This window comes from Lepus europaeus, chromosome 20 (assembly GCF_033115175.1).
Source record: "Lepus europaeus isolate LE1 chromosome 20, mLepTim1.pri, whole genome shotgun sequence".
NCBI classification, from domain to species: domain Eukaryota; kingdom Metazoa; phylum Chordata; class Mammalia; order Lagomorpha; family Leporidae; genus Lepus; species Lepus europaeus.
Window position 1 is genome coordinate 9,379,932 of NC_084846.1, and position 21,467 is coordinate 9,401,398.

Consider the following 21,467-nt stretch of genomic DNA (forward strand, 5'->3'; position numbering starts at 1 on the left):
CCAGTTCCTACGAAGAGCCCCGGTCTTCGCCATCAGTGTCACCGCCCAGCCTTGGGGGTCCCACTCGCTAACTCTTGGTTCTGCCACTTCTCGACCATGGGACCCTCCTCCAGTTTTTCAGCCCCAGGGTGGTGAGAGGTGAATGAGATCATGGCTGGTAGACAGCAGGTGCTCAATAAATGCACCAGGCTCCTGGCTGGCTTCCTGGGGGCTCCCCTGAAAAGGAGAGACTGCCCTGATATAGGCTGAGGGGGTGGGGGTGGGGAAACCAAAGGCCCCCCTCCCTGGGACCCCCGAGCAAATCCCTTGCTGGGATGCGAGACTCACGCACTTGGGATTCCAGACACCAGCTTGAGCGGCCGCAGCACCCGCACTGCTCTCAGTGTCCGAAGGTCAAACTCTGTCCCAACTGTCGCCAAGATGCTGGAAGAAGGCAGAATGGGAGACAGAGGGTGGGTGTCAGGGTCAGCAGACAGGTGGGCGGGGCCGCCGGAGGCTCCTCCTTCCTCCTCCTCGTCCTCTTCCTCTGCTGGGTGTCCGTTTTGTTACCTGCAGAACCGTATCTGCACCTCATGGGATAGAAGGTGACTGACGGAGACTTGGAGCAGGTGCGCACTTTCCTGAGGGGTGGGGGGAGAGGGGTGGTGTCGGGGACCCCCGGGACCCCCTGGGATTTGTGCTGTGTCTAAACTAGCAAGATGCATGGGTTCCAACCCCTGCCCTGCTGGCCTCCTATAGAATGGGAAGAGGGAAGAGCAGCCGACATCTGCCCTAGAGGGGACCAAGTTCAAGTTTAAGGTCGCAGAAGGGTCAGCCCTTGGGTAGCATCACGGCAGTAGGTGAGGTGAACCGTCCACAGCTGCTCTTGCTACGTCGACCCTGTCCGGAGATCTCAAGAGGTTGCAGGGGGGCCAGGGGCCTCTCCCACACCTGCTTGCTTTCCCAGAGGTGCGTGTGGCCTGCGGTGAGCTGTCCATACACAAGGCAACGGAGGGGGATGGGTCACAGGTGCCTCACACAGTGGACAAGACGTGCTGAGAAGCAGGCGGCTCTGTGGGTAAGCGGAGGGCACGCTCTGGGCCTTGCCACATTTAGCCTCTGGCCAGCCAGTCTCTGTACAGCTACCTCCAAGGCTGAGATGGGCCCAGGAAATAAGCAAAAGTCCCTAACCAAAGATGGCTGGTGGCAGGTGTTCCAATACCCTAGCTCCCTCACCCCTCGGTCTGGAGGGCTCTGAGGTGTGGGTCCTCCAGGGGCTCGCTTGTGCATGGTGTGGGGGTAGCTTGCCTGCTCTTCCTTGTCTCATTGATGTCCCTCCCCCATCAACACTCCCAGGAGTCCCCTCCCAGATGTATACCTTGCACCTGAACCATTGTCTTCAAAGCCTCGCCCAAGTGAACACCAAGCAGTCTTCCTATTTTTTTTTTTTAAATCTCACAAGCCGACTGCCCCAGCAGAGATGCACCTGTTAGGCTGGCCTGCCCCCTGCCCCACCATCAGCAAGTATGAATCTGAACCCAGCCCAGGCACTGGGGAGAGCAGATGGAGAGATCGCACCTGCCCCACGGAGCTGACGCAGGACAGACGTGTTCAACGAAAAGGCGCACACAATGAATGAACCCTCACAGGTGTGACGTATCCTCGGACAGTGAGCTGGGGAGGCAACAGCTCTTGGGGGCTGGGGGTAAAGGGGTCGCAGCAACTTGTGTTGAGTAAATCTGGAATCTGGGGAGGCTCTAACCTCCACCTGAAGTCTTGCAGATCAGGAGGACCCTAATTATAGTGAGGGAATGAAATTTCCAGGCTGAGATGGATGTCCACGTAGGATCTAGATGAGGAGGGGTAAGAGTAGGTGGGGGGAGAGACACTGGCCCACAGCCTTGAATTCAAGGTACTCTGTTGTTGTTTCTTAAAAATTCCTGCTCCAACTGCCGGATTAGTCTGGGTCCTTCAAATTCCATCTCTGGGCCGGCCTGTGGTATAAGGGGTTAAGTCATCACCCGCAGCGCCAGCATCCCATAGGGACACTGGTTCTAGTCCCGGCTGCTCCACTTCTGATCCAGCTCTCTGCTATGGCCTGGGAAAGCAGTGGAAGATGGCCCAAGTGCTTGGGCCCCTGCACCTGTGTGGGAGACCTGGAAGAAGCTCCTGGCTCCTGGCTTTGGATCAGTGCAGCTCTGGCCATTGCAGCCATTTGGGGAGTGAACCAGTGGATGGAAGACCTCTCTCTCTCTCTCTCTCTCTCTCTCTCTCTCTCTCTCTGCCTTTCTCTGTAAGTCTGTGTTTCAATAAAATAAATTTTTTAAAAAAGTGTTCAGACTTGCACTGCCCAGCAGAAATCCAATATGAGCTGCATACAAAAAGTTTTTTTAAAATGCTTATTTTTTATTTGAAAAGGGGAGAGAGAGAGAGAAAGAGAGAGAGAGAGAGAGAGAGAGAGAATCTTTCATTCCCTAGTTCATTCCCCAGATGCCCATAACAGCCAGGGCCAAGCCAGGCCAAAGCCAGGAGCTGGGAGCTCCACCCGGGTCTCCCACGTGGGTGGCAAGGGCCCAGCTAACCTGAGCCATTACTGTCACCTTCCCGGGTGCCCAAAGGCAAAAAACTGGGGAAACCAGAACCAGGACTCAAACCCACGCCCTCCAACAGGGGATGGGACCTGCGTATCCCAAGCAGTGTCCCAGCAGCTGGGCCAAATGCTTGCCCTGTATCTAAAGTTCTAAGTGTTCCAATGGACACATTTTAAAAAGTAAAAAGAAACAGTTGCACTTAATTGGAATCACAACTTCAATTTGTATCCATACCTGTGGGAGAGAGCTTCCCGGCTGCACACACACAGCTGCCCCGCCCGCCTCACCCAGGACGCCCAGTCTGTGCACCCTCAGGTCCTTTCTATAAATTGGCAAAGTATTTGCTTAAAGCTTTTTGCAACAATCCCATAGACTTTAGGTCATTTGAAGGTGATTTATAGCACCTGCTACAGAGCAAAGGTGGCCGAGGTAAGGCGGCGTGCTGGGTTGTTTAGGGAACAGGGACACGGACAGAACATTTGCACCCATCCTGACACACACAACCATTGTGGATCTAACTAGGTTTTTCATCCGAGGTTGCTTGAATCTGGGCCGGTGCAGGGGGGGAGGGGCGGGGATGTAGAGACGGCAGATACAGAGCCGCCTGTATTATTCCCACAGCTGATCGGTGAGAAGTCTCCCACACGAGACATTTTGCACACTCTTGGCTTTGAAATCCGCTTTGTGTCCCACCCTTAAATGCTCAAGAGGTGCCGGTGTTGTGATGTAAGGGGTTAAGGTGCTGCCTGCCATGCCACCATTCCCACACAGATGCCGGTTTGAGTCCCAGCTGCTCCACTTCCAATCCAGCTCCCTGCTAATGCACCTGGGAAAGCTGTGGAAGATGGCCCAAGTGCTTGGGCCCCTGCACCTGTGTGGGAGACCCGGCTGGAGCTCCTGGCTCCTGCTTTGGGCTTGGCCCAGCCTGGGCTGTCGTGCACATTTTGGGGGGAGTGAACCAGCAGGGAGATCTTTCAAAGAAAATGGAAGTACATTTTAAAACAGGCAGATACTCAAATCTCTTTCATACCCACTGCAGTCCCAGTTGGCACCCAAGACATATTACCTCCTGTACTCCTCCCTGGAAGGAGAGAAGGAACCCACAAGGGAACAGGAGGAGCAGGAGCAGAGCCTAGCACCTAGAGGCAGAAGGCTTCGCCCGGGGGGAGGGGGAAGCCTGGTGGGCTGCATGGCGGAGGCCAGGCTCTGGCCCCGTGGACAGCAGGAGTCACGTAAGGTTACGGAGCAGGGGAGGGATCTATTAGGGTTGGCACTGGGAAGATAAATCTGACAGCTGAAAGAACAGATTGGTGGTGATGGAGCAGTAGCCAGGAAGGCGCCGTAAGAGCGGGCTGGCGTGATGAGGGTTGGAACTAGGACAGAAGCGGTGGGAGGTACAAGGAGGCCCCGGCGGTGTATATATATAGCCGCCGCTGACTGCCACACTCCGGGGACCTTGCCCGCTCACACCGCTCCGCCCTGCAGCCCGGTGCTAGGCAGGTGCGGTCCCATCAAACAGAGGGGGAGATGCTAACCCGTGGGAGCCAGCAATGCATGGAGGTCCATACCACATCGAACCCAGAACCCAGGGACCACCAGGAATCCAGTGCTAAGGCTCCACCGCCTAAGCTACATGGGGTTAGGAGGGAAAAGATCCCTGGCTAGGGGCGCTCGTTTATTTATTCCACAGGGGTTTCGTGAGCAACTACTATGTGCCTGGCACACACGCTGAATAAAATCCATGCGTGATTAGACCTCCGCCGATGTCCCTGTCCCTCCACACTGCCACCAGGGGGCGCTCCCGCCACCCGCTCGCTCCCCGTTCTCCTGCTTGGCCTAGCTGCTAGCCGAACTTGTCAAACCCTTCAGATCAGCAGCTCAACATCTTGGGACTGGCGCGCGCGCGCGGGGGGGGGGGGGGTGCAGCGGGTAAAGCTGCCGCCTGCAGTGCCGACATCTCATACGGTCACAGGTTCGAGTCCCGGCTGCTCCACTTCCCATCTGGCTCCCTGTGAATGCACCTGGGAAAGCAGCACTGATGGCCCGAGGGCTGGGGCCCCTGCACCCACGTGGGAGACCTGGATGGAGCTCCTGGCTCCTGGCTTTGGCCTGGCCCAGCCCGGGCAGTCGTGGCCATCTGGGGAATGAACCAGCAGATGGAAGACTGCGCTCTCTCTCTCTCCATCTCTCTCTCTGCTAACCCTGCCAGGAGGAAGCTGTTTCCCTGCCTGTCCGCCCTCCAGCCACACGGTGCCTCTTAGAGCCGGATGGCGCCCTCCGCAGACTCTAAGGCCTTGAACTTGACCTTAGCCTCCAGAAGCGCCCGCGTTCAGGAGGAGACCCGGCCCCGGGCCTTTCAGCCCACTCTGAGGACCGTTTCCGGAACAACTCCCTTCTAGCCACGGAGAGTCAAGTTCATGGCGCTTCTCGGGCTGCAGAATGGCCTCCCCTGTGGGTCTGTGCGACGCCCCGCCCATTCATTCATTCATTCATTCCCTCCTGCCCGCGTTCTCGCGCACGCGCAGACAGATGTCAGGTTTGATCCAGTCTCCCTGGGGTGTGTTCTTCCAACAATGCACGCTTTATTTTCAGCGTGTATATTTTTAACCGCCATACGCAGGATGGAGTTAGACACATTCTCGCTGCTTTCTGTTTTCACTCAGAACCGTGTTTGGACGCCCCAGCCGCGATGGGCAGGTGTCTCTGCCACGCCACGCCCCCCCCCCCAGGGCCCCAGGGTGGACATGGATTGGGTGCGAGTGGACATTCTGGTACCTGGCCCCTTCAGACCCAGTGCGAATCTCCTATAAATGGCTGTAAGCCACGCCCACCCCTCGCTGCTTCCCGGGGGGGGGGGGGCAGAGCAGCAAGGAACAGAGCCGAGACTCGAACCCAGGCACTCTGGCACTGCAGGTGTCCCAGGCAACAGCTTAACCACTGCGCACCCAAGCGTCTGCAGATTTTTTCCTTATCATTTTTATTCCCTAAACAATACACTATTGTGTATTCCCTAAACAATACATTATAGTCGATGTACAAACAACTATTTGTACATCGTGTGCGTTGTGCTAGATGTCATGTCATCACTCGGTGGCCACATCTCTCTCTCCCTCTCTGTAACTCTGCCTTTCAAATAAATACATGCTGGGCCCGGCATTGTGGCGTGGCAGGAAAAGCCACCACCTGCAGGGCCGGCATCCCATATGGGCACCGATTCGAGTCCCAGCTGCTCCACTTCCCATCCAGTTCTCTGCTGTGGCCTGGGAAAGCAGTGGAAGATGGCCCAAGTCCTTGGGCCTTTGCACCTGCATGGGAGACCCAGAGGAAGCTCCTTGCTCCTGGCTTCAGCCTGGCCCAGCCTCGGCCATTGCAGCCATTTGGGGAGTGAACCAGTGGATGGACAACAGTCAAGGCTGGACCAGGCTGAAGCCAGGAGCCAGGAGCTTCCTCCGGGCCTCCCATGTGGGTGCAGGGGCCCAAGGACTTGGGCCATCTTCCACTGCTTTCCCAGGTATATTAGCCGGAAGCTGGATCGGAAGTGGAGCAGCCAGAACTCAAACCAGTGCACATATGGGATGCTGGTGCTGCAGGCAGAGGCTTGACCTACCACACCACAGCGCCAGCCCCCCAAGAGGGGGCTTTAATCACTGTTGCCAGCACCCCCAGAGTTTGTGCTTTGGATGGCGGGTGTCACCCGGTGCCAGGTCTCAGGGCTACTCCCCTGCACTTTCCCTCCTTTTGCCACAAGTTCTCAGCACTCAGAAGAGGCCCTCCCAGGCTCCTTCAGTGGCCACACGGGGCTGGTTTCCCTCGTGTTTGCCTTTGCACGGAGGAGGACTGTACACAAGGACAGGCTTCTATTTTGGGTGGCTCCTGAACTCCCTCTTAAATCATGGTGTTTTCTTAAATCCAAAGGATCAGAAACAGCAACATCCCAGCAAGGCAGAGAGTGGGGGTGGGGATGGCAGTGCCCCCCACCCAGGGCCAGGGGAGCACCCTGGAGACACAGCGGGGGGCGGGGTGGAGTGAGGGCTGCTGGGTTCAGAGGCTGCCGGGCCTGACCTTGGCCATCACCAGGTCTGCAGCAGGGCAAGAGATGAGGAGGAGGAAGAAGACAAAGCTGGGGCTTGGGGTGAGTGGGGGTGGGGGCTCCCAAACAGAGGAGTGATCGTACAGGGGGCGTGGAGACTGAGCTCTGGGGGTCAACGGGCAAAGTGGGCTGGCAACGGAATTCCCAGCCCGGCAGTGAGGAGGGGCGAGGAGGAAGCACCTTGGAGAACTTCCCGGATCCCGGCTCATTCACAGAGGACGGGAGTTCAAATCTGGTCTAGGGGCTGCGGCTCCGGCATCCCATAGTTCAGAGCTCTGGATCGAATGCTGGCTGCTCGGCTTCCGATCCAGCTCCCTGCTAAGGCACCTGGGAAAGCAGCGGAAGATGGCCCTTTCAAATAAATCTCCATCTTAAAAACAACATAACTGGCTCACAGCTGCATGCGAGCTGCTGGGCTTGAACTTGTTCAATCCCCATGATGACCCTGTGAGGTAAACCTAATCCTTTCTGTCCTTTGTTTTTCCAGATCAGAGAGGTGGAGTCACTGCCCCAAGCACACACAGCTAGTGCACAGCTCAGCTCAGTTCCAACCCAATGCCTCACTCTCGTCTGAGGGCAATCATTCCATGGTATCTATTGTTGGGGGGGGGGTTGGTGCCAGGGCCCCTTGAACATAGCAGAATGCACAGATGAGCTCAAGTTCTTTCTAGAAAACACGGCAGTGTTTGCCTAGAACCTACACCCAGCCTCCCATAGCTTTAAAACCACCTCTGCATCACCTATCCACCTGATACAATGTGGATGCTGGGTAAAGTTGTCACCCTCTATTGCTTATGGGACCATGATGAGGGGCCAGCGCTGTGGCATAGTGGGTAAAACCGCCGCCTGCAGGGCCGGCATCCCATATGGGTGCTGGTTCGAGTCCCAGCTGCTCTACTCCCGATCCAGTTCTCTGCTATGGCCTGGGAAAGCAGTAGAAGATGGTCCAGGTCCTTGGGCCCCTGCACCCACATGGGAGACCCAGAAGAAGATCCTGGCTCCTGGTTTTGGATCGGCGCAACTCCAGCCATTGCGGCCAATTGGGGAGTGAACCTGTGGATGGAAGACCTCTCTCTCTCTCTCTCTCTCCCTTTCTCTCTTTTTCTCACTCTCTCTGCCTCTCCTTCTCTCTGTGTGTAACTCTGATGTTCAAATAAATAAATAATAAAATAAAAAAGATTAAACCTTTTGAAGAAGTTCATGGAAATGGAATTAAAAGATAAGATTTTTTCAAAAAGAACTTAGGTACTCAAAAAGCAGAGAGAGAGAGAGAGAGAGAGAGGGATCTTCCATCTGCTGGTTCATTTCCCAAATGGCTACAACAGCCAGGGCTGGGTCAGATGTAGAAGCTATGGAGCCAGGAGCTCCATCCAGGTCTCCCCATGGGTGGCAGAGACCCAAGCACTTGGGCCATCTTCTGCTGCTTTCCCAGGCACAGCAGCAGGCAGCTGGATCAGAAGTGGAGCAGCCGGGACTCAAACCAGTGCTCCTATATGGGATATGTGGGTGCCCCTATAGCATTCTAAACTGCTGTGCTTCAACGTTCACCCTGAAAGACAAGTTGATGAGCAAACATGAAGCCTGCATCACACGTCCCAGGTCCAAGTCTGACCCCAGTTTCCTGCTACTGTAGGAGATAGCAGCTGATGGATTAGGAGTTGAGTTCCTACCACACACGTGGGAGACCTGTATGGAGTCCTCAGCTCCTAGTTCCAGCCCAGCCCAGCCCAGCCATTGCAGGCATTTGGGGAGTGACCCAGGGGATGGAAGCAGTCTCTCTCTCTCTCTCTCTCTCTCTCTGTCTCCCCACCTTTCAAGTAGATGAAAATAAATAAATGCTAAATGATGGTTCATTTTAACAAATAAAAGTTAAAGAATGTCAGGGGCTGGTGCTACGGTGTAGTGATTAAAGCCGCTGCCTGTGGCATCCCATATGGGTGCCGGTTCAAGTCCCAGCTGCTCCTCTTCCAGCTCTCTGCTATGGCCTGGGACAGCAGTGGGAGATGGCCCAAGGCCTTGGCCCCTTCACTCACGTGGGAGACCCAGAAGAAGCTCCGGACTCCTGGCTTCGGTCTGACCCAGCTCTGGCTGCTGTGGCCATTTGGGGAGTGAACCAGTAGATGGACGCTCTCTCTACCTCTTGCCCTTCCAAATAAATAAATAGATCTTTTAAAAAAATCTTTGAAATCTACCCATCACTTTTTTTTCATGATGGGCATTTTCCGTCATCTCCTTGGAGACCTCTGGCACACATGGGGGGGGGGGGTCTCTGTTAGGGCAGCAGGAAACTTTTTTTTTTTTTTTAGCTCCATCTACTATTTGAGAGGTGGGACCACAGAGAGAGGGAGAGAGAGAGAAGAGAGAGAAAGAGAGATGGAGAGAAAGAGGTCTTCCATCCACTGGTTCACTCCCCAAATGGCCACAATAACCAGAGCTGCACCGATCCGAAGCCAGGAGTTTCTTCTGGGTCTCCCATGCAGGTGCAGGGGCCCAAGGACTTGGGCCATCTTCCACTGCTGTCCCAGGCCACAGCAGAGAGCTGGATCAGAAGTGGAGCAGCCGGGACTCGAACCAGTGTCCCTATGGGATGCCAGCACTGCAAGCAGAGGCTTAGTCCACTACAGCACAGCGACGGCCCCCACGGGGAACTCGGACCCAGCCACTGACACACTCCCAGAGCTACAGTGTCAGCTTCCTGGTTTTCCCCTCTGGACCACGGAGAGTCCCAGCGTCATCAGTAGGACCCAGCACACGACGAGGCTCTAGCTGAGGACTTCCTGAGTGAGCTGTCAGCATCGATTCCCTGCCCCAGCTGACACACAGAGAGGTGAACAGACGGCGTTTCTGGCTCTGGGAGTGGGGAAGGGGCTGGGTCTACACCCTGCTGGGTCATCTCCTTCCTGCGTGCCTCTGTGGGGCAAGCTGCCAGGCCTCCATTTCCTGTGGATGTCTTTGGATGGGTGGCGCCAGGGCGGTCATGTGACCCCTGCAAAGCACCCAGCACCAACACCCACCGCATGCCAGTGCTGTTCCTGATGTGGGCAACTTTTCTTATTTTCTGGTCTACACACACACACACACACACTCTCACACACACACACAAGCAAGGGCTACAGCCCCAAGGTGGGAAGGTGGCAGGGCTGGTGCCTGGGATTGTTGCCAAGGACTAGCTCAGGGAACAATACTGGCTTCCCGTGATCCTCCCGCCGTCCCTGGAGGCTTAGATCTGTCTCTCTCAGCCTACCTCTGCACCAAAACGCTACTCAGCGCTTGGACTAGCTGCCCTGGTTCAGGGAGTCCCACTGGGAACCTGGAACACGGAGGGCTCAGGGAAGCGAGCTCTGGTTGGATTCAGGGCACCCACTTTTTCCCGGGTATTATCACTATTATTATAACCGGCCTGGAGTGATGCGTGCCTGGACGCTGGCCTTAGGACTCATCAGCTTTTTCCCCTCCATTAATTAAAATGTGAGTCACAGCTGAGTCACTCACGCAAGAAGACGGTCAATGAGAAAATCCTGACTTCCTCCCTCCTGCCTGGCTTGGAGAGGTGAGTCAGCACAAGTCAGTATTCAAAAATGAGAAGGAAAAAAAAAAAAAAACCACCCCCCCCCCAAAAAAAAAAACAACAAAACTCAGTAAAGCCCAAGGCTGCCCGGTGGCTTCTTGCAAAGTTGCACGAGTGCCCAGCCTCACAAAGCTTCTTTCTTGCTTTCTCCAAGCCACAGCAGGTTCACTACCATGATGAATCGTGAGATAGCAGGTGCACAGGTGCCATATTGCCTCTGGTCCATGGGGAGCAAGGGTAGACGATTCCAGAATTGGGGGAGGGGCAGCTCAGGGACAAGGCAGCCCCACCGCGGTGTCTAGGGCCAGGCGGGGGGGCTCAGCCTTGGCTCTGCGTAGCCTGGGGGAGGGAGTTAGTTTTCCTCTCCTTGAAGAGAATAGTTTGCTTTGAATTGGATATTTCAAAATAGCTGGTGGAGGATGTTGAGTGTTCCCAACACAAAGAAACGATAGGTGTGTGAAGCTGTGGATACACGGATCACCCCGCTCCAGTCGTGACGCATGGAAATGTCACAGTGTACCCCACAACCACACACTGTCACCGAGTGCCACTCAGAAAGGACTGGCACATGCCGAACGCCCCGCCATTAAGAAAGGAGCACACAGCGCTGCAAAGACGTGGCGGTGAGCGCCCGCTGGGAGCGGCACTTGTCAATGAAAGAAAAGCTCAGAACGCGTGTCCTGTCCAAGGGCCGCCTCCGCCCCCACCAAACGAGGCCATCAGTCAGGTTGATGAGATGGCCTGGGCCTCTCTGAGCAGTGAGGCTGTGTCGGGGTGTGTGTGTGTGAGAGTGTGTGTGTATGAGTGTGTGTGCGTGTGTGTCTCTGTGTGTCTGGGTGTGTGTGTGTGAGAGAGTGTGTGTATGAGTGTGTGTGCGTGTGTGTCTCTGTGTGTCTGGGTGTATCTGGGTGTGTGTGTGAGAGAGTGTGTGTGTATGAGTGTGTGTGTCTGGGTGTGTGTGCGTGTGTCTGGGTGTATCTGGGTGTGTGCGTGTGTGAGAGTGTGTGTGTGAGTGTGTGTGCGTGTGTGTCTCTGTGTGTCTGGGTGTATCTGGGTGTGTGTGTGTGAGTGTGTGTCTGGGTGTATCTGGGTGTGTGAGTGTGTGAGTGTGTGTCTTTGTGTGTCTCAGTGTGTGTGTGTGTGTTTATGTGTGCACCCAGGCATGCAATTTCCTCTGTCAAACAGCGACAAGTCACATTGCACGCTTCACCTCTCACCGCTGGAGGGTGAAATTCCAACATGGTTTTTATCTTCAGATTCTCAAGGGCTTGGGACCGGCTTCGTGGTGCACCGTCCTGAGCTGCCGCTTGGGACACCCACTCCCGGCGTCCGATTCAGCTCCCTGCTGAAGCCACCTGGGAGGCAGCGGAGAACGGACAAAGCACTTGGGTCCCTGCCGCCCGTGTGGGAGACCCGGATGGAGCTTCAGGCTCTTGGCTCCCACATGGTCTTGCCTTAGCTGCTGTGGGCATTTGGGGAGTGAACCAGATCTCTCTGTCTCCCCTGCTGTCTGTCACCCTTCCTTTCATGTGCAGAAAACCAATCTTTAAAAAAGGTTCTCAAGAGCTTTCAACAATTACCTGTCCTGAACCCTCTGCTATGCAAACCCTTCTCTTTGAAGAGCTTATAATTTTCTAAAGAATTGTTTTATTGATTTGAAAGACAGAGTTACAGAGAGAGGTAGAACCAGAGAGAGAGAGAGAGAGAGAGAGAGAGAGAGAGAGAGGGAGAGGTCTTCTATTCTGCTGGTTTACTCCCCAAATGACCACAATGACCAGAGCTGATCTGATCTGAAGCCAGGAGCCAGGAGCTTCCTCCAGGTCTCCCACGCAGGTGCAGGGGCCAAGGACTTGGGCCATCTTCCACTGCTGTCCCAGGCCATAGCAGAGAGCTGGATTGGAAGAGGAGCAGCTGAGACTCGAACTGGCACCCATATGGGATGCCAGCGCTGCAGGCTGGAGCTTTAACCCACTGTACCACAGCACCGGCCCCTGAAGAGCTTATAATGTCACTGTCCTTTGTCACTTTTCAGCCGGATCAACCCCTGCAGTCCTGGATGTGGATGGCTGAGCCGTGAGTTCAGTAGCTTGCCGCCATCATGCTCACTGATTTTATGAAATAGTGCACGTTGGCGAGCCTGGTGTATGAGAGCTTTTTCCTACTACGGTGAAACACCCATGCAAAATTCAACCTCTCTTTTTAAATTTTTTTTTTGAGACAGAGACAGAGAGGGAGAGAGAGAGAGACATAGATTCTCATCCACTGGTTCATTCCTCAAATGCCTGCAACAGCCAGGGCTGGGTTGGACCGAAGCCAGGAGCTCCGTCCACATATCTCATGTGGGCGGCAGGGACCCAAGCCCTTGGGCCATCACCTGCTGCCTCCCAGGTGCGCGTGCACAGGGAGCTGGACTCTGAAGAGGAGCTGAGACTGAAAGCCCAGGCACTGCAGTATGGGATGCAGGCAGCCCAAGTGGCACCATGAGTCGTGCTGTGAACATGCGAGCCCCTGTGCTGGGGCTGTGTCCGCAGGTGCCCCGTTGGGAAGACAACCCCCTCACCCCCCACCCCCGCCACCACAGCAGAAAACCGGAAATGGCAAGGGGGCCCAGGCTGCACCCCCCACAATGGAACAGAAGAGAGCTGAGATGGGCAGGGTGCACCCCCTCTGCGTGCCAGGAGGAAGGTTCCGGCATCAGCCCAAGCCCAGCGATGTTTCCAGATGGCAAACGTGGACAGCTCCAAAGGGCTTTCCAGAAATGAGCTAAACAGTCCCCAGGGCCAGGTCGGAGTGCGAAGGGGACTGGGTGTGTGTGTGGGGGGCTACTCCCCAGAAACGGGCACCACAGCAGGGAGGGGAGCGAGAGGCCCTGAGTGGCAGGAGTGTTGATGATGACGACAATGAGGAAGATGGCATTATTGCTATCAGTAATCTCCTCTGCTTATGAGCACTTACAAGGAGTCAGGCTGCAAGCCAGCTATTCCAACCAATTCTCTCCATTCAGGGAAGTCTACTCCCCGCTGAGCGGCTGGAACAAGAGAGGTCGGGGAGCCTGCCCCAAGTCACACAGCTTTTGCAAAAGATGGAGCTGGTCCCCTCGTCCACCTCGTGACCGGAATGCTTGCTTGGGATATGTAGCATTGCTGCTGTTGGTCCCGTTTTACAGATGAGGAAACTGAGGCAGAAGGTGCCATGCTGGTTTGTCCAGGGTCACAGAGCTTGAGAAGAGGTGGAGTTAGGGTCCACCCCTGCTGCCTGCCTGTGTCACCACCCGCGTCAGCATTGCTGGGGACTTTGGGATAGCTCAGTACAAACCAACTTTAGGGGAGCAAACACTGCCCCCCCACAGATACACATACAGTAGTGGAATATTTAGAATTTGGTGGTTTTCAAATTGTAATTGATTTGGAAGGCAAAGAGACAAAGAGATCTTCCACCCACTGGTTCACCCCATGCCTCAAATGCCCCCCAAAAAACCAGGGCTGGGGCAGACTGAAGCCAGGAGACAGGCGCTCCATCCGAGTCTCCCACGTGGACAGCAGGAACCCGAGTACTTAAGTCATCACTGCTGGCTTCCCAGCTGGACTCAGGAGGCGGAGCCAGGACTCGAACTCAGACCCTCTGGTAGAGGGATGCCAGTGTCCCAAGTGGCGTTTTAACCACTGCCCCCGATTCAGGGTCTGCGGGCACACGGCGTCCATGGTTCAGCCTCAGAGTGAGCCCAGCCAGCTTGGCAGGAGCTCTGCTTCCCCACCGGCCTCTCACTATGGTGTTGGGAGAGCATCTTTGTAGTGAGGCAGCAGGAGTCCCCAACACACACGGGTAATCCACGCTGCCATGCGTCAGCCAGAGCTGTCTCTACATAATACCCTTCCAGGTCCCCTTGAAAGCCCAGACCCCAAGAAATGAGGTCGAGCCCCTGTCCACTTTCTGTAGCTTTGATTCTTGCTGCTTCTTCTCCCAACACACAGCCTCACGCGTGTGCACACACAACCTCCCACAGGTGCGCACACAACACATCAGTACATGCATGCACCCATACGCGTGCACATGCTACTCACATGCAACACACACACGAGTGCACGCCAGTAGGCTTGTGCACACGGCTCCAGTCCCATGGTTTCCTCTCTAGATCTTGCCCTCAGCCTGCCTGGCTCAGAATCCCAGGCATCCCTTAACTTCTCTCCTTCTCCTTATCAATAAAATATTTTGTTCTTCCACGTTTCTCTAGAATCTGGGCATCCCTGGCTCACGGTGGGTGCTCAATGAGCATTTTCTGCTCGGTTTTATGGAGGTGTACCTGTGTAGATGGCACCGAATTCAGGACTCAAACCAGTTACCACGGGAAGTCAAGTTTCCCTCTGCACTGACCCCTACATCTGCGGCAGTGAGGCTGAGGCGAACGCCATCGTTCACTTCTTCTGGAATTTTCCAGGGATAGCCATTGCTCTCATAAGCCCTGCTAACTGCTAATTCCAAAACGTGCTGTTGTCACCTGACAACATACCTTGGAGGTAGCAACTCCTGTTTCTCCATCTGTGAAATGGGTATGTGACAGAACCCACCTCATGGGCTTGTTGCATGGGTGAAATGGGATAATAGTAATTTCAGTCCAGGGCAGACACATCAGAGCTCATTTAACAGATGTTTGAGTTAAGTTCTAGCTCCTTGCTACAACAGTGCTTCCATAGAGTTGAACAAGGGGCCAGCGCCATGGCACAGTTAGGTTAATCCTCTGCCTGTGGCGCCAGCATCCCATAAGGGCACCAGTTCAAGTCCTGGCTGCTCGTCTTCCAATCCAGCTCTCTGCTATGGCCTGGGAATCTAGAAGAAGATGGCCCAAGTCCTTGGGCCCCTGCACTTGTGTGGGAGACCTGGAAGAAGCTCCTGTTTCCTGGCTTTGGATTGGCCCAGCTCCAGCCATTGTGGCCATTTGGGGAGTGAACCAGTGGATGGAAGACCTTTTTCTCCGTCTCTCCCTCTCTCTGTAACTCTACCTCCCAAATAAATAGATAAAATCTTTAAAAAAAAATAGAGGCAATGAATGGCCCCATACTCCCCCAAGCAGTAGAAGGCGCTTGGCTAAGTTTCAGGAACTCAGACTTCTTCCAAGATCCTGTCCAAGGCCGTGCGTGCCAGCCCCTTATCACTTTCTTCCAAGTGCTTCTGCTAAGCACGTGTCCATCTGCCCACCAGCACCAGGGAGCAGATGGCGCCACGTCGAGAGCGCGAGGTGGGAGGACAGGTCCTTGGTGGAGACCTGGTCTACCCAACAAGCTAGTTCTCACAGACGCAGGCCGACCTGGTTCCCAGCTTCTGGGGCCCAGGGTCTTCCATCAAACAAAGGCTTTGGAGGACACTGCTGGCCCGCAAAGGCAAGAGGGTGGTTGGCCGAAGAGGAAGCACCTCGGCCGAGGAAGGGACCTTCTGAGGATACCTGGGGATACAGGAGTGTGCTCTGGGCTACGGGGTAAAGAATAGGGTGAGAGGCAGGAGGAGGAACAAGAGGGATCGTGAGCTTTCTGAAAATGTATTTTTGTAACTCGGGGTTGAAAATAGACACACCGACTTCACGCCGAGTGTTCCAGCTCCGTGACGTGTCTCTGCTGGCGGGGGTGGGGGGGCTTTCCATTCAACCCATCGCCGTGGCAACGGGCCGCCTTTCATTCACACCATCTCCAAGGCTACCTTGCTTGGCTCATTCATGGCTGTTGCCATGGAGACTGGTCCATTGATACAATCCTGACTCTTCGGGTCTTTGCTTTGGGTGGGGGTCATGGGGTAAGGTAGGATTCTGGGAAGGTGTGGGCTAACGTGAGCGCTGGGGTACTGGGCAGGTGCAAAAGACTTTAAAGCCAGGAGGAAGACGGGGTGCAGGAGGGGACACAGCAGATCAATACCATTACTGTTGGCTCTTTAACACAGTAGTGTGTGTGTGTGCATGGTGTGTGTGTGTACGCATGTGTATGTATATATATGTATGTGTATGTGTGTATGAATGCTATGTGTATATCTCCGTGTGAATACATATACACATGTATTATGCATGCATGTGTACACATGTATGTGTATCTCTGTGTGTCTCTGCATCTGTATTGTGTGTGCATCTGTGTGTCTGTGTGTTGTGCATCTCCATGTGTCTCTGTATGTATATGTGTATGAGTGTGTGTATGTGTGGTATGTGTTTATCTCCATGTAACTATGTGTATGTGTGTATTATGTATGTATAAATGTACATGTGTGTATATGTGTATCTCTGTATGTGTGCATCTCTGTGTTTTTCTGTGTGTGTTTCTCCATGTGTGTATGTGTGTTTCTCTGTGTGTGTTCCTCTGTGTGTTTCTCCATGTGTGTGTATGTGTGTTTCTCTCTGTGTGTGTATGTGTGTGTTCCTCCGTGTGTGTTTCTCCATGTGTGTATGTGTGTGTTTATCCATGTGTGTGTATGTGTGTGTTTCTCCATGTGTGTATGTGTGTGTTCCTCCGTGTGTGTTCCTCGGTGTGTGTATGTGTGTGTTCCTCCGTGTGTGTGTTTCTCCGTGTGTGTATGTGTGTGTTCCTCCGTGTGTGTTTCTCTGTGTGTGTATGTGTGTGTTTATCCATGTGTGTATGTGTGTGTTTCTCCATGTGTGTATGTGTGTGTTCCTCCGTGTGTGTTTCTCCGTGTGTGTATGTGTGTGTTCCTCCGTGTGTGTGTGTTTCTCCGTGTGTGTATGTGTGTGTTTCTCCTTGTGTGTATGTGTGTGTTTCTCCGTGTCTGTGTGTGTGTTCCTCGGTGTGTGTATGTGTGTGTGTTTCTCTATGTCTGTGTGTGTATGAGTGTGTGTGTGTGGTGTCTTCCATTGGACCCGAAGTATAAGCAGAGCAGGTGCTCCATGTGCCAAGCCTTGGCCATTCTGGTGTCTGGCACAGTCCCTGGTCCAAAGTCACCGTGCCACAGTTAGAGTAAGTCGCAGTGTGTGTTTCATGAGCTAGTCCCTGATACCCTGTAAGACAGAGGAGCAAGAGGCCAGATGCCCACAAGCACCCACAACCACACTTGCTTCCGGCTCCGCAGCACGGCCGCCCGCCCAGCACCTCCCCTCTGATCTCTGTGGATGACGTGAGTGTGCGCCTCTCTATCTGAAGGGAAACCTCCCACGTGGCTGTGGGTGCAGTGTCCACCCCCCAGAAGGCCATATGTTGCAAACAGACCCCCAGATTCATTCATGTGTCAATGGCATTCGCAGGCAGAGCTTTGGGAAGGGGTCGAGGATGAGCTGAGGTCATGAGGAGGGGGGTGGCTTCCTAAGAAGCAGGAGAGAAACCTGAGACTGCGCACCTGCTCTGTCTCACGACGTGGCACTCTCTGGCACGTGGGATGCATCGCCAAGCTTTTGCCAGACCCCTGTGCCACGCCCTTGGTCTTCCCAGCCTCCGAAACCATACCTTAGGCAAACCGGTATTCTCTATAAAAGACCTAGCCTCAGGGATCTGATTATAACAACAGAAAGTTGACAAAGACCCCCTTCTACACCCAACATCATCCTCCCATTTCCACGGAGAGAAGTCCTCCCCCCGCCCACCCCAGCCTTCTTCTCAGGTGTCTTCAAGGATTCCTTCTGCACTGGGTTAGTCCCAGCAGCGCAAGACCTGCTGTTAGCTCTTCCATCGTAGAGCAAACTGTGGCGAGGTGGGTGTAAGCTGCTCTCTGTCATGCCGGCAGCCCAGGGTAGCACCAGCTCACGTTCTGTCCGATGTTTCCCAGCCACTCCCTGCTGATGTGCCTAGGAAAGCAGCAGGCGACGGCTCAGCTGCTTGGGTCCCTGCACCCACCATGTGGGAGATCCGGATGGAGCTCCTGTCTCCTGGCTTCAGCCTGGCTCAGCCTTGGCCAGTTGCAGCCATTTGGGGGGAGGGAACTAGTGGATGGAAGACCTCTCTGCCTCTTCCTCTCGCCCTGTTGCTCTGGATTGCGAATAAGTAAAATCAATCTTTTTAAAACACAAAGAAAACAAACCTTAATTCCACTTTCCCTATGAGGTAACACTCCATGTCTCCTCATGCACCCTTCACAGGTGCACTCTTTAAACATGTGAGAAAATTTTAACTATTTGAAAGGATGGGAGAGAGAGAGAGAGAAAGAGAGATATCTTCCATCCACAGTTTCACTCCCCAGATGCCTGCAACAGGCAGGGCTGGGCCAGGCTGGAGCCAGGAGTCAGAAGTCTCCCACGTGGGTGGCAGGGGCCCAGTACTTGAGCCCTCACCTGGTGCCTCCTTGGGTGTATGTTAGCAGGGAGCTGGGATCTTTTGAAGAGCTGGGACTTGAACCCAGGCCCTCCAATATGGGGTATGCTCCAGAAATACTCTTTAAAAAGAGCTGCTACTGGGGCCAGTGCTGTGGCATAGTGGGTAAGCCACCACCTGTGGTGCTGGCATCCCATATGAGTGCCAGTTTGAGTCCTGGCTGCTCCACTTCCGATGGAAGTGGATGGAAGATCTCTCTCTCTCTCTCTCTCTCTCTCTCTTTCTCTCTCTCTCTCTCTCTCCCTCTCCTTCTCTCTCTGTGTAACTCTTTCAAATAAACAATAAACAAAAACAAAAACAAAAAAACAGTGCAGGCTGGCGCCGCAGCTCACTAGGTTAATCCTCCGCCTTGTGGCACTGGCACCCCAGGTTCTAGTCCCGGTAGGAGCGCCAGATTCTGTCCCGGTTGCTCCTCTTCCAGGCCAGCTCTCTGCAGTAGCCCAGGAGGACAGTGGAGGATGGCCCAAGTGCTTGGGCCCTGCACCCGCATGGGAGACCAGGAGAAGCACCTGGCTCCTGGCTTCGGATCGGCGCAGTGCAGGCTGTAGTGGCCATTTGGGGAGTGAACCAACGGAAGGAAGACCTTTCTCTCTGTCTCCCTATAACTCTCTCTCTCTGTCTCTCCCTCTCACTGTCTAATTCTTCCTGTCAAAAAAAAAAAAAACTGCCAGGATTTAAAAAAAATTTGCACTAAAATATACTTATCTTTTAACTCCAACCCCCCAGGAACACAGCCTCTGCAGGCTGCCCCCTCCATCTGCATCTCTATTTCCCTTCCTTGAACTTGAGACTCAGTGCTCAGTCATCAGTCAGTAGCATCTTTCATCCATTAGCAGGCAGCTGAAACTTAGTGCATTCAAAGCTGGGCTCTGTGCACCTGCTCTTACAGTTTGCGTGGGGTTTGGTTCTGAGCTCAAGCAGACGTTGTACGTTATGGGTACTAAGAGGATGGAAATGTAACCCAGTGATGATGCTTCAGAGTTTGAGCTTCATGAGAAGTCATCAGGGCACCGGGGACATGTCCCGGGAAGGTAGCTCTTGTGACAGGGTTAGTTCTAAAAGCCTGGGTTGTGTCGGCTGGGTTAAGCCACCACCGGTGATGTTGGCATACCACCTGAGCTCCAGTTTAGTCACAGCTGCTCCACTTCGGATCTGGCTCCTCAGCTGATGCACCTGAGAAAGCAGCAGGTGACAGCTCAAGGGCTTGGGCCCCTGCCGCCCACATGGGAGGCCCAGATGAAGGTCCTGGCTCCTGGCTTCCAGCCTGACCCAGCTCAGGCCATTGTGGCCATTTGGGGAGTGAACCAGTGGATGGATGATCTATCTATCTATCTATCTATCTATCTATCTATCTATCTATCTCTATGATCTCTATCTCTCCCTCTCTCTCAAATGGGTGCTACTGCTCTCTCTGCTTCCTGGCTCGCCCTGGGATCCTGCTTCCACACCCCCCAGTGCCAACTCTCAGAGGCCAAAGCAAGGGGACAAGCAACCTCACACTTGAGTCTCCAGAACCGTGAGGCAAATGAGCTCTTCTTCCCTATCGAAGGATCTACCTGGCAGGTATTTCATTGTAGTGAGGAAAAGCTGACTGATAACCTGCCCTGACATCCCTGCTCCAACTCAGCTGATGGAAAACCCCATCCTTCCAATCCCCAGGGGCCCACCCACGACACCTGTCTGCCTCCTCCAAGCGCACCTGCCAATCTGGCCATCTCTATATGTTGAATGGATCCTGCAGCCGGCAACCACCACCTGCCCAAAGCAGGGCAGTTACCTCCCCAACCATGGCCCCTGCTCTCACTAAAGAAGGTCGAGTCATTCTTTCACATCCTCCACGAGCCCTTCCTGGGTCACCCTGCTTAAAATCGCAGCCTTCTGCATTTATCTGTCTCCATAGCATTCAACACGACTCCATGACTGCATACATTATTGCATACATTATTCACTGAGCCTCTCGTCTGTGGGCTGCCCTGCCCCACTGGATGGTCAGCCTCGTGAGCTCTGGAGCTGTGACTTTTGTTCCTGTCACCCAGAAGATGATGGCCTGGCACACACCAGATGTTCCATGCATGTTGGTGGCGTGATTGAATGAAGGAAGATGGCAAGAAGGAAAGGGTAGTCTTTGTCTCTGGAACTTTCTGGAAAGTCCTTCTTAGCTTCAAAGCAACCTTGATCTTTTTTTTTTCTTTTTACAATTTAATTCACCTTATTTATGAGAGAGCGAGAGTGAGTAAGAGAGAAGTACGTCTGCTGGTTCACGCCCCACAAAACCCAGGAGCCAGGAACTCCATCCGGGTCTTCCATGTGGGCATCAGGGACCCAGCTTCTTGAGCTGCTCCTCCCAGGGTTTGCATTGGCAGGAAGCTGGAAATGGCAGCAGAGCTGGGACTCAAACCCAGGTGCTCCAATATGCACCAAACACCAGATCCCAAAGCTCCATTTTTTTTTTTTTTTGCTTCCCATATTGGGATTCCAACAGCATTCTTTAGCTTTAGCTACCAGCAACATAGACATGTCCATTTCTTAGTTCTGATAGGTACCCTGTGGCAATGTAAGATGTTAACCACAGGGAAAACTGGATGACGGGTGTACAACGAGCACTCTCTGAACTGTATTTCAAAGCACTCTGGAAGTCAAAAATTGTTCTAGAATAAATATTTAAAAACAAAAGGTGCTTCCACTGATTTCAAAGGGGTTGAAAACCATGTTAAAAGGCATTTTTTTTAATGTGGGAAGGGATGTGATTTGACTTAAATGTTAGCCCAATAAAAATGGCTTGGTTGGGGGCTGGTGCTGTGGCGTAGCAGGTAAAACTGCCGCCTGCAGGGCCGGCATCCTATATGGGCACTGGTTCGACTCCCAGCTGCTCCACTTCCAGTCCAGCTCTCTGCTATGGCCTGGGAAAGCAGTGGAAGATGGCCCAAGTCCTTGGGCCCCTGAGCCCATGT

General features: G+C 53.9%; 1 protein-coding gene across 1 annotated transcript in view; it reads right to left on the reverse strand.

The window, feature by feature from the left end:
- Positions 1-21,467, reverse strand: part of CACNA1A (calcium voltage-gated channel subunit alpha1 A) — a 137,175-nt gene that overhangs the window by 96,057 nt on the left and 19,651 nt on the right. The window contains exon 3 of the mRNA XM_062179518.1: positions 332-423. Coding sequence (XP_062035502.1) covers positions 332-423 — 92 coding nt within the window. The remainder of the gene's footprint in view (positions 1-331; positions 424-21,467) is intronic.